General features: G+C 40.7%; 1 protein-coding gene across 4 annotated transcripts in view; it reads right to left on the minus strand.

The window, feature by feature from the left end:
- TPC1 (two pore channel 1) overlaps positions 1 to 12,705 on the minus strand; it is a 122,420-nt gene that overhangs the window by 105,846 nt on the left and 3,869 nt on the right. For 3 of the 4 annotated variants that reach the window (XM_010658654.3, XM_010658655.3, NM_001281096.1), the window contains 4 exon segments: positions 12,024 to 12,167; positions 11,673 to 11,780; positions 10,791 to 10,886; positions 1,145 to 1,275 (listed from right to left, as the gene is read on the minus strand). In XM_010658654.3, coding sequence (XP_010656956.1) covers positions 1,145 to 1,275; positions 10,791 to 10,886; positions 11,673 to 11,780; positions 12,024 to 12,167 — 479 coding nt within the window. 4 annotated transcript variants of the gene reach the window in all.

Below are 12,705 nucleotides of genomic sequence, written 5' to 3' on the forward strand. Positions count from 1 at the left end.
AGAGACTCGACTTCTATCTCGAAACCTTCCACCAGCAACCCTAGTAACTCACTGAAGGAGACGAGCTTTTGGAATGATAGATCGTTGAGACTCTCGTCAGACCCAACAACCTTCACACCCTCCAAGTCTTTACCGGGTCAGCCCTCTCTTAAAAAATCCCTTTCACCTCACGAAGGATGTTCCACTCCCTTGACGTTGTGAGAAAGAGCCCTTGGGGAAACTAAACCCATAACATTGTCGGGAACCAAACCCTCAAGCCCATCGCAATTGCCCTCACCTTCAGCAAAACACCCTTTGATCTGCTCCCTTTGCAAACCAAGGCTGTTAGCCAAATCCAACAAAACGCCCCCCTCTTTGATCAAAGAAGAAGAACCAGACGAAGTGGAAGGTTTTCTCCCCACCCCCAACTCAAGAGATGGAAACTTACCCTCACAACCAACCGAATAGCCATCCGCCTCCACCAAAAAAATGGCTTCTGCAGAAGGTTACCCTACCTCAAGACTCTGAACCATTGTCAAGCTACATGGGTCTGGAAGGAGACCTTAGAGAAGAGAGATCCTAGGAGAATGGATTTATGGTTTGATAAAACCCTAACCTTTTCTATTTAAAAGAAAGAAAAAGGAAGAGAGAAAGAGAGGATTAGAGTTGTTCCTTCTCTTGGATAACCAGATGTGCTAAACATACAGTGAATCAATTGGCTAAGCATGACTCCTCTAAGATATAGGATTTTGTTAATGATTTCATGCATCCATGAGGGATATCCTCTTAAAGGTTAAACATTAGAGTTCATTGTTAGATTTTCTTCAAATATTGGCTCTTTGGTTACATGGGGGTTCTTCTTGTACTTTTCTTTTTGCGCACTTTGAGGGGTAGCCCATCCTTTTCTTCTTGGTTCACTGAATTATTAATCAATCATTACAAGAAGAACCCCTTTATATAAAAACAAGAAGGTTTAATCTCAACACATAAATTACAATTTGGCTATAACATTTCAGAATATAAGCTCATGAAATAAATCTGTAAAATCATAACTGGCATTTTATATTTCACTTCAGTAAAAGTTTAGAAGTGCATCAACAACTTCACAAATATATATATATATATATATATATATATATATATATATATATATATATCAACATACCTGATATTTAGAATGCAAAGAATGACCCGTATATATGGTGCAAGCCTAAAAGGAAGATAATAGAAGGGAAGTGGTGACAAGTAAAGAACATAAACCAACAAATCAGCAACCAATATGGACAGCAAAATGACCTGAAAATCAACAATAGAATGTAGCATTATAACAAACAAGAAAAGTAAACTACATATTGAAATAACTCTTCATTTCCAAGCAATCAATCAGCGTTATCAAGCAAGGTCCGGGAAATAGGCAAAACAGTAATATATATATTAGCAGTGCCTATGCAAAAGACACACCAAGGTACATATGGTGTATAAAATAGGCACCATCAGGTGAACAAATGAAGAGAGAAGAACAAAAAATAAGCTTCCTCCTCTTACTTGGAGCAAAGCCAAAGACTGAAAGAATTGAATTAAATACTTTTGTATATTGATCAACTAGGTTACAAGAATTTAATATACACACCTACCCTTCTGGAGTAAAACTTAAATAAACTGGACAAGGGAAGTATTACAAAGACAATCGCTACAATTACTCTTAAAATAACAACCTATTCTAGAATATATATAGAAATATTAATTGATTCTAATTTAATCAATGAGACTCAAAAGAGAAACAAGTATCAAGAAAGCAGGCCCAGTTTTCCAACACTCCCCCTTAAGCCGGTGCTTTGATGTTATGCATTCCCAACTTGCACACAATAAAGTCAAACATAATTTTAGAAAGTCCTTTGTGACAATGTCAGCCAAATACCATTTAGTGGTCACCACTCCTTTGGTGACCTGTCCACCTTCAATTTTTTCTTTAATAAAGCGTCTATCCACTTCAACATGTTTGGTTTGATAATGTTGAACTGGATTCTAAGCAATACCAATTACGGCTTTGTTATCATAATGGATCTTCATTGGTTCTTTAGGTTCAAAGCTTAGCTCTTTATGTAGGGTTTTTATCCACAAAACTTCACAAATCCTTTGACCCATGGCTCTGTATTTGACCTCTACACTTGATCTGACTACAACACCTTGTTTCTTACTCCTCCATATAACAAGGTTCCCACCTATAAAGGTGCAATAACTTGTAGTGACCCGTCAATCCATGATAGATCCTACCCAATTTGCATTTGTATATGCCTCTACAAGAAAATGATAATTCTTCTTAAACATCAATCCCTTTCCAAGTGTAACTTTCAAATATCTCGAGATCCTTAATATAACTTCCACGTGACACACCAACGATGAGTGCATAACTTGGCTGACAAGGCTTGCGACATATGCTATATCTGGTCTAGTGTGAAACAAGTAAATTAGTCTTCTTACCAACCATTGATACCTCCCTTTATCAATTGGAATCTCTTTAAGCTTGGTTTTAATTTTTTTTTTTTTTTTGATTGGAAACGCCACAAAGATATATTAATATAAAAAAGAAGTACAAGAAGAAGGATGAGAAATCCTCCCACCAAAGACAACTAAATTACAGGAAAATACACATAAAACAAACGACCTCCCACTAAGGACCAATCCCTATGGAGTACACACCGCTATCCAATCCAGTTGAATCACATTAAGGGGAATCCCCTTAAATGCCTTGGAACAGAAAGCCCAAAGGGAAGCAAGGAAAACAATAGAGTCCCAAAGGAACTCTGAATTCCTTGCTTTATCCTCGAAAATCCTTGCGTTTCTTTCCCACCACACAACCCGAATTAGAGCTATGCTCGCAGCTTGCCACAAAACTATCCCTCTCTTAGAATTACCGAAGCCTTTAAATTTGATGGACATCATGTCATATATGCTCCTTGGGGGAACCCAATCCATCTTAGCTAACTGAAATAACCTGTGCCACAACCCAATCGTCAAGGAGCAATGAAGAAAAAGATGATCTGCTGATTCCCCGTGCTTCATGCACAGGATACAAATATCAGGACTAAGGGCTTTGTAGGGTCTTCTCACTTGTAACATATCATTAGTATTCACCTTCTTGTGTGCCACTAACCAGACAAAGGACTTCACTTTGAAAGGAACTTGAGAATTCCACACAAACTTTGAAGGAAAGTTCTGAGGAGATCCAGAAGATTGAGATAATGCTAAAAAAAAGGATTTGACTGAAAAAAGCCCTGAAGAGGATAATGACCATAATCTGGCATATGGGACCGAAGGAGAGAGATACAAATCATCAAGAGACCGCATGAGGCCTTCTAAGTCCTCGATCTCAGAATCTGACAAGTTACGGCGGAAATTCAAATTCTACAAGAAAGGCCGAGATGGACCGAGAACTGAAGAAATAGAAATGTTTTTATCCACGACTACTCTAAATAGTCTTGGATATTGGGTTCCCAAAGGTTGGTCCCCCCACCACAAATCTTCCCAGAACCGAATTCTTTCCCCGTTTCCTACCACATACCGAGTAATCAAAGAAAACCCCTGAAAGACTTGAGCAATAGCCTTCCAAGGACAGCGATGTGACCATCTTACTAAAGTGTTAGCATCCCAACCATTAGAGTGTGAACCATAAATGCTTAAAATGACCTGATGCCAAAGAGCTGATCCCTCTCTAGGATACCTCCATAACCATTTCCCTAGAAGAGCGAGACTCCTCCAAGAAATATTCCCCAAACCCAAACCCCCTATTGTCTTCGGTTTGCACACAACATCCCACCTCACTAAATGATCCCTTTTGCCTTCCCCAACCCTTGACCATAAAAAATCCCTTTGCATCCTCTCTATTTTTGCAGCCACTGAAGCGGGAATTTTAAATAAGGATAAGAAGTAACTTGGCAAATGGGTAAGACAAGATTGGATAAGAGTTATCCTCCCCCCAAAGGATAAGTAGGCCTTTTGCCACCCATCTAATCTACTTGAGATTCTCTCAACCACTGGATCCCAAAATCCACACGCCTTAGGATTCCCGCCCAAAGGGAGCCCCAGATAGAGAATAGGTCATCCAGACGCCTTACAATCAAGCATCTCAGCCAATCTTGAAAGATGAGCCTGATCAAGATTGATGCCATAAATACTACTCTTGTTAAGATTGACCTTGAGCCCAGAAATGTGCCCAAACACTAACAAAAGACTCTTCAAAGTCTGCAGCTCTTCCTCCCTTGAGTTAGAAAAGAATATGGTGTCATCAGCAAATTGCAAATGGGACACCCTAGTTTTATTTCTACCCACCCTGAAACCCTCCATCATATTTCTTTCCTCAGCTCTCATAAGCATCCTGCTCAGTACATCTGCAACTAAAGTAAACAAAAAAGGGGATAAAGGGTCGCCTTGTCTTAGTCCCCTTGATGCCTTAACCCACCCTTTAGCACTACCATTCACCAAGATTGCATAAGATACTGAAGATAAACATCCACTCATCCATTTCCTCCATCTAGGACTGAACCCCTTCTTTTCTAACACATGATCCAAAAAATCCCACTTCACGTGATCGTATGCCTTTTCAAAGTCTATTTTGAATACGACGCCTTCCTCCCCTGACCTTCTTCTCTCGTCCACTATCTCATTCACTATAAGAACCGCGTCCAATATTTGTCTCCCTTGAACAAAAGCGCCTTGAGTATAGTGGATGGTCTCATGTAGAACCCCTCTTAAACGCCCAGAGAGCACTTTGGCTATTATCTTGTAGAGACTAGTGATCAAACTAATGGGTCTAAAGTCTGATATTCTCTTTGACAAACTCTTTTTGGGTATTAGAACAATGAAAGAGGCATTAGTACTTTGATTGATAATTCCGCTCCTATGAAATTCAGCGAACACTCCCACCAAATCCTCCTTAATCACATCCCAACACTCTTGGAATACGGCAATAGTAAAGCCATCTGGCCCCGGAGCCTTGTCCCTATCCAACTGAAAAATGACCTTAGAAATCTCTTCTTCGGTGAAAGGGGAGTCTAACCTTAACACGCTCACTTACGAAATAGGGGACCAATCTAATCCTTCAACACCCCAAGACTCTCCTGTAGGATTTGTGTAAAGCTTCTCAAAGTAATGTAAGATCTCCTCTGTGATACTCTCGGCATTCTTCAGCACTAATCCCCTCTCATTCTCCAACTCCTTGATATATTTCCTATTTCGCCTGCCATTAGCCACTTTATGATAAAACTTAGAGTTGCAATCCCCTTTCTTGACCCATTTCACTTTGGCTTTTTGTCTCCAATGAATTTCCTCCCTCAATATTAATTCCTCTAGCTCCCCTTTCCTTGAGGCTCTTTGGCTTAACAAATCAGGATTGAGACCCCCTTCCTGCTCAATGGCGTCAAAGTTAGTTAAATCATTGAGAATACTTTTTTTCTTTTCTTTAAGCTCTCCAAAAGAAAACTTATTCCACTCCTTCAATTTAGCTTTAACATATTGAAGCCTCCTCATGAACTTATGACCTTCCCATCCGTTTCCTTGAAACCCACTCCACCAATCTCTAAAGTTCTCCTTGAAATTAGTGTGTTATAACCACATATTCTCAAACCTAAAAGGTGTTGGCCCCCACATAAACGGGTTGGTATCCATAACAATTGGCCAGTGATCCGATGTCCTTCTGATTAAGGCTTCTTGAAGGCCTTGGGGAAAGAGCAGCCCCCACTCATTTGAGTAGAGAAAACGGTCCAATCTCTTACACATTGGAGACTCTTGCATATTTGACCAAGTGAATGAAGCATTCCGAAGAGGTGGGTCAAGTAATTCACATTCTTTAATAAAACTATCAAAGTCCCTCATGCTTGGAGTTAGGCTAGAACCCCCCATTTTTTCTAAACTTCTCCTTATGACATTAAAATCACCGCCCACACACCATAGCGGATAGGTTAATCCATAAATGTCAAAAAGTTCCACCCAAAAATCCTTCCTAAGTGAGGGACTGTTTGGACCATAAACAGCAGAAATCCAAAGAGGTCCACAACCGTCCAGAGAGAACTTGACTGAGACCGAGAAAGATCCTATTACCACCTCCTCTCTACGCAGATTTTTTGAATCCCAGATGATCAAAATCCCACCTGAAGCCCTAAACGCCGGAAAAGCAACCCAATCCTTATTTCTGACCGTTCAGACACTACCCACAAACCTTCTATCACAATTCTCCTTTTTTGTTTCCTGAATCATCACAACATCCGGATTCTCTGACCTAAGAAAATCTTTAACCATCCTACGCTTATTCCTTGAACCCAAACCCCTAACGTTCCAGCTAATAATTTTCATGGGAGAACACAAAGACCCTAACCTTCCGAGCCAGAACCAACATGTCTCAATGCCCTGTGGGGCCTCTGCTCTTCCTCCTAGAATACACCTTAATGTCAAGAGAGCATAATACCTCTCGCACTTTGGCCATTTTCCCGGGGGATAGACCATCAATAAGGAAATCACCCGAAACCTCCTTATGCGACCTGACAATAGAATCCTTAGGGTTACAGCTCTCTGTCATCTGGTTAGATAAAGCACACTGGTTCTCCTCCTCAACATGGTCAGGTATGTCACCATGATTTAAATAGTCAACACCACCTTTTTCATAAAATTTTTTTGAGATGCCTTGGTTTTCCGTAGGAGACTGAGGAAGAGGGACTAAATTGGGAAGAATTGGACCAGAGGGATTCGTCAAAGGAGAATCCGGACTACAGGAAGGAAAAGAAGGTGACTCGGGAGGCTGAGAAGAAGAGGGCTGACATACCTCCAAGTTTTTGGCTCCCGGAATTTCGCAAAACCCCTCAAAGATGAGTCCTTTACCTCTGATTATTGAATTAGAAGGTGAACCCATGACTGAATAGCCACGAGGATCAAACCCCACTCGTCTCGTTAGCCCTCCTTTGACTTCAACGCGGCTCGCCGAGGTGTCCTCCTTCGAAAGAATACCAGACAGAGGACATCTGGAGAGAGGATTCACTCTGTTTCCTCGCTCCATCTGAAAGCCCATCCCAAACTCCTCTTCCAAGTTGCGGTCTTCACTTGACGACGATGAGGCCCGTGTGAAAATAGGCTCACTGCAGCATCGATGCCCCTGTCGTCGATCGGCGCTTGGAGGGAAGAGGGTAGACCACGTCTTCTTTGAAATTGTCGTCTCTTCCTCCTGCGTAGCATCTCTCATGTGAACCTCGGGGGCTTTCCCCTTCCTCGCTTCGATTTCTTCCCTTCGCGACCAGACTTCCATACCAGAGGGCTTCGTTCCTCCTACGTTTTGGCCCAACCCCGACGGGCCTTTAAACTTATAGCCCACGGTGTTGTCTGACAATGGCCTAGGGTTGGGAAGGAACTGGGCCTTTAGCTCAACGGCCCGACCTTCTTCACCAAAGAAAACCTCGGCACCGGCCCTTGCACCGTCTGGACAGAGCGTCGCGATCGCCTTTGTAGAAGAAGCAGCTCGCTGGGGAGAAAGGGACGAAGCCGATGCAGACTGGTGGGCTTGAGGGGCATCTGGGCCATCATGAAGCCCACGATGCCTCATCCCACTTTGGGCCCTAACCTTGTGGGCTTTAGAAGAGGACTCATGCTCGAGCCCAATAAAATCTGCTTCAGTTTGGCCCGATCTGCTCCCTCCCCCTCTTGTCTCCCCTTTATCCGCCAAACACGTCCTTGATTGCCGATAACGTGCCCGGGGAAGACGCCTCTTTCTGTAGCACTCAATGTCCCTAACGCTACCTCGTAGCCCTTCTGCGGCTTTTGACGGCTGAGAGACGCAACCACCCACTCTCACCCACTCGTTCCTGCTACGGTTTATCTCAGACGTGACAGCGTCGGCATCTTCGTCTTCTCCGGTGACTGAAACTGCTACTATATAGGACCATTCCCCATCTTCCACCTCAAGCAACGCTAGTAACACGACGTTTGGAAGCATCTCTACCCACAGCTTCGCCCTCGTCAAGTCCACCAACTTCAAAGTTTCCTTTGCCACCTTCGTTACCCTCCCCCATTTCTTCAAAATGAAATTTAATTGAACTTCATCCCACAAATGGAAAGGGAGACCTTTCAATATTAGCCAGCCTCTCCTGAACTTTCCTTGAACCACCATATTTTCCTTAGGCGACCATTTCCTTAGCAGAATCGTCCTTCCTTTCACTGAAAGTCTTCCCTGATCATGAACTCTTTCCGCTCTCCTTGTTGAACTCACAAAGAAGCATTCTTTGAAAGCGGAAATGGGGTTTATGGACACCATTCCTTTCATCCCCATCATCCTCGCAATGGCTCTTCCTTCGTGAGTCCAGTCTTGGACTTTTTCTTGGCTTTCGCATATTACAGCTCTGGCCCATTTTCCAGCTGACAGCGTACCTCCAGTCCTCAAACCATCCTCTGCCACCACTTCTGCATATGACCTTCCTCCTCTGAAAGTGTCCCTATTCATCCGGATATCACTATTCTTCTCTTTCGAAGCTCCTCCGTCTCGTTCAGAGTACTCTTGCACTGATAGGATCGCCTTCCTAAGATCTTCCCATCCTTTCCCTTTGACGCCCTCGGGGACGACAAGAAATAAAGGTTTCCTTTTTGTAACAAATTCTGTAATTTTCATGAACCTCCCTCTGTTATTGAAGCATATCTCCATCAAGAGGGTCTTAGTCTTGCCCCTGATCTTTCTTACAAAACCCCTGGAAGCCTCCACCTCCACAGCTTTCTTCAAATGCTCCATCAACCAATCCAGCTCCTCCATGTCAAATCCTATTGAAACTACGAAACCTCGGCTCCTCTCTGTTACCGATACCCAAGTTCCACCATTCAAACCTTCAAACTCTACCTGAAAATACTTTTTCTCCACAATAATCCTTTCAACTTTGCACTTCATCTTTTTGACAGAGGCAAATTGACAGGGGAAATCACCATTCACCCATCAGAGGAATCAGAAGCAGCAAATAGTTAGTAAATAATTACTGATGGAGAGATTTCAGGTCTTGTGTAGGCAGTAGGAGAACTAGTTGCCAAATCGGCAAAACTAAGTAAGACATCAAGTTCAGAAAGCAAGCGAGCTAAATTCTCGAAAACCTCAGAGAAAGTTGCTGCAGTCTGAACTACTCGGACAACCAGCTCTCTTTGACTGGTTTTAATTTATGGTTAGGATCAATCGAAGTCTTTATTGGTTTATAGCCAGTCATCCTAATCTTTTGTAGAAGATCCAAGACATACTTTCATTGGGAAATAGATATACCTTGTTTTGATCTAGCCACTTCCATGCCTATAAAGAATCTTAGAGTTCCCAAGTCCTTGATTTCAAAAGGGTCTTCAAATTTTTTATTTCCTCTACATCATCATCCATTACAATTATGTCATCTATATAAACAATAAGCCCAATCAGTTTCATTAGTGAGGATGGTTTAGAAAACAATGTGTGATCTCCTTAGCTTTGAGTAAAACCATATCTCCTCAAAGACTTACCGAATCTCTCAAACCAAGCTCTACGAGATTGACCATAGAGGAACATTTTTAATCTACAAACTCTCCTTTTACTGGAGAAATTTTCATAACCAAGTGGAGCACCCATATAGACTTCTTCTAGGTTTCCATGCAAAAAAAAAGGCATTTTTCACATCAAATTGATGTTGAATCCTGTTTATGTTAACGGCTAGGGACTACAAGATTCTGATTGAGTTCATTTTGAAAATTGGAGCAAATGTTTCTTAGTAATCAATACCAAGGTCTTGAATGTATCCCTCACCACTAACTTGGCTTTATGCCTTTCTATGGAACCATCTATTTTATATTTGATAGAGAAAACTCATTTACATCCCACTAGTTTTTTTCCATAAGGCAGCTTTACCACTTCCCAAGTCTCATTTTTATGCAAGGCTCTCATTTCCTCAAACATAGCTTCCCTCCACTTACAAATTGCTAGAGCTTCTTGTATGTTGTTGGGTATAGACTTTAGAGATAGGTTAGTTGTAAAGGCTTTGTAGATCTGTAGGTGAGGCATAGACGGTGATATGACATATGGTTGGACAATGGGTGTTTGGTATAAGTTCTAACCTTTCCTACTAGCAGTAGGAATATCTAAATCAGTTTCAGATATAGGATTTGAAGGAGGAGAGTTTTCAATGCCTGTCTCTGGAGATGAAGGTTGGTCGATTGAAGGAGAGATAAGGATTGTAATATTATCCCGCTTCCTTTTTGAGTAAACCAAAGGAGTTTTTTCTTTCTCCTTTGTGATTGCTGTCTCATTTTCATTTCCCTATACAGTCAGGTCCACACCATGTTCAGTTCCCCAACTCAGGTACTTCTTGGTTTTTAATCACAGATTGCCAGGTTGTTCAAATTCCATTTGGATAAGATCATCCAACATTGGGCAGACAGGTAACAGGGACTGCTGATTGGGACTGCACATATGCAATTCCACTTTCCATAGGAGGCTAGGACATATTGACCTGAACCATTTCTCTGTTATGCTACATAATATCAGGTCTGAGGGCAAAAATGCTGTCTGTCCTTTCAGCATTGTGGTTAAGGAAGTGCTACTTAGACATATTAGCTTTCATGGTATCATATTTCTCCAATTGTCCATTACATGGAACTGAACAACCATGGCATAGGAACAAATACTTTTTGACAAAGCTTTTTTATTATTTATCAAAATTACAACAGGAAGGCATGCAGAATCGCTGACAAAAAACATCATCAATACAAAAAGAAAGAAGCTTCTTATGAAAGAATTCAGAAAATAACTCTACAAGTAAGAATTTGGAAATGAGCACCTTCAATCTATTAAGAGGGTTTTTCCAGTATATCTGGGATCCTTCATATGATATTGGAAAGAACGTATGTAACAAAATTATTACGAGTGTTATGCCCTGCAAAAGAAAGTAGAAAATCATACAAACTGGCATGAAAATATATCTCAGGAAAATCATAACACAGAAAAAGACAAAAGCACTTGTAAAACCCTAGTTATTACTCGTAAAATCCTATTAACTAGGCTGAGAAGCTCTAGTGCATAACTCCAATCTATTAACACTAGCCCGGAAGTATACAGCTCCACATCATGTAACTGCCTGCACAGAATCCCTATTTTCCAAATCATCCAGTAACCACAGCCACTAATAAAACTGCAAATGGAATTGCAATTTCACATAATATTGTGCATGCAATAATGCAAAGTCTGAAGTAAGAGTAGCATACGCCTATGACATTGGTGTGTGATGCTGAGACCAAAAAAGCACTTTGAAATATGTGGAATTCAAAGGGAGCATTTGGGCCCTTTTAAATCTTCATTTCTGATCCTATAAGAATTTTAGGACCCAAATTAATAGAACGTAGATATGCACCATGGTGCATGCACCACGGTATTAATAGAATGTATATATCTTTGATATGATATGCACCATGGTAATTGAGAGTAGATAATAATGAATGGGGCAAGGGGTTCTTTGTAAACAACTACTGGTTCTAAACTTCTAGTATCAACACTTTTATTCTCATAGTATAAATATAATATAACACATTAGTGTATCTCCTGTCTGGAGTTTGACACCCCACAACCACCACCTCCTTCCACCCTACCCCACAAAGAAAATGGAATTCAATGAAAATATCCACCCTTAATAAGGAAATAAATAAATCATCATCATTACTCTTACCTCATAGATAAGAGACTCGACACTAGTTAAGTACGGCAACTGCCCAAGAAAGTAGTACTCCCTGTCATTGCAAGAGTATGTTGTTTGTTTGGCACACCACAAGGGTTTCTGCAAAATGCACAAATAAAAAATAACCCAACCATCTACTTAGAAATTGTTGCAAGCCAATTGGCAAAGAATAAAGCCTATGAATTGGAAATTCAAAGATTTTCCCTTTTTTTCTTTTTATCATTTTTTCCCTATATCTTTGCATCAAGGCCCTGAACAAATTATGTAGTAGAAACTAAGAGTACAAAAAAAAATTCTCTTAGGGTTTTTTTACAGGTAAACCACAGAAAAAACTGTCCTTACCTCAAGGAAATTTAGAACTATCAAGGCGAAAAGATTGAGGGACCAGAGAAAATTGAACCGAATAAAAATGAAGTAGAACTTTGCTGCACTTTCAAAGCTTTCCTGATCAAGCATTTGCTCTGGTAGACCAATACCATCCTCAGCCTGAAAAATGTGCTCTCAATCAATGGTCATGACCATCTCATGAATGGAAAAAATCCATACCGTTAAGAAGCAATGGAAAAAAAAACAGATCAAAAGTTTTGTAGAAGAATTGATGCTCCCTTCCAAGTTCCATATTGCTGTAGACAGAGATTTGAGTTACATGACTATCTTTGTGTCTGCAAGGCAACATTCCAAGGCCCTTACAGACAAGCACAAACCATATGAGGAAAGAAAATTAAATAGATATAAAAAAAAATGACTTAAATGTTTCTTTCTCTCATGTGGATTGAATTTATAGAACATCAATCAAGAATTCTTGAAAACTCATGCTCATTAAATGAGCAGATGGAGAAGGAAATGATTCTTGGTGCTAACTATAGTGTTCAGATATTATGCCCATACCTATGTTTATATTATTTTGGGGGGAAACCATGGAATAGTATAGAGGCGACCAAGATCCTAAATTGAGGCTTTCTGTCAGTCTCTTGTAACATTATTTTATAGAAAGTATTAATAAAAAAGGAGCAAACGAAAGAAA

The sequence above is a fragment of the Vitis vinifera genome, chromosome 12 (genome assembly GCF_030704535.1).
Source record: "Vitis vinifera cultivar Pinot Noir 40024 chromosome 12, ASM3070453v1".
NCBI lineage: Eukaryota > Viridiplantae > Streptophyta > Magnoliopsida > Vitales > Vitaceae > Vitis > Vitis vinifera.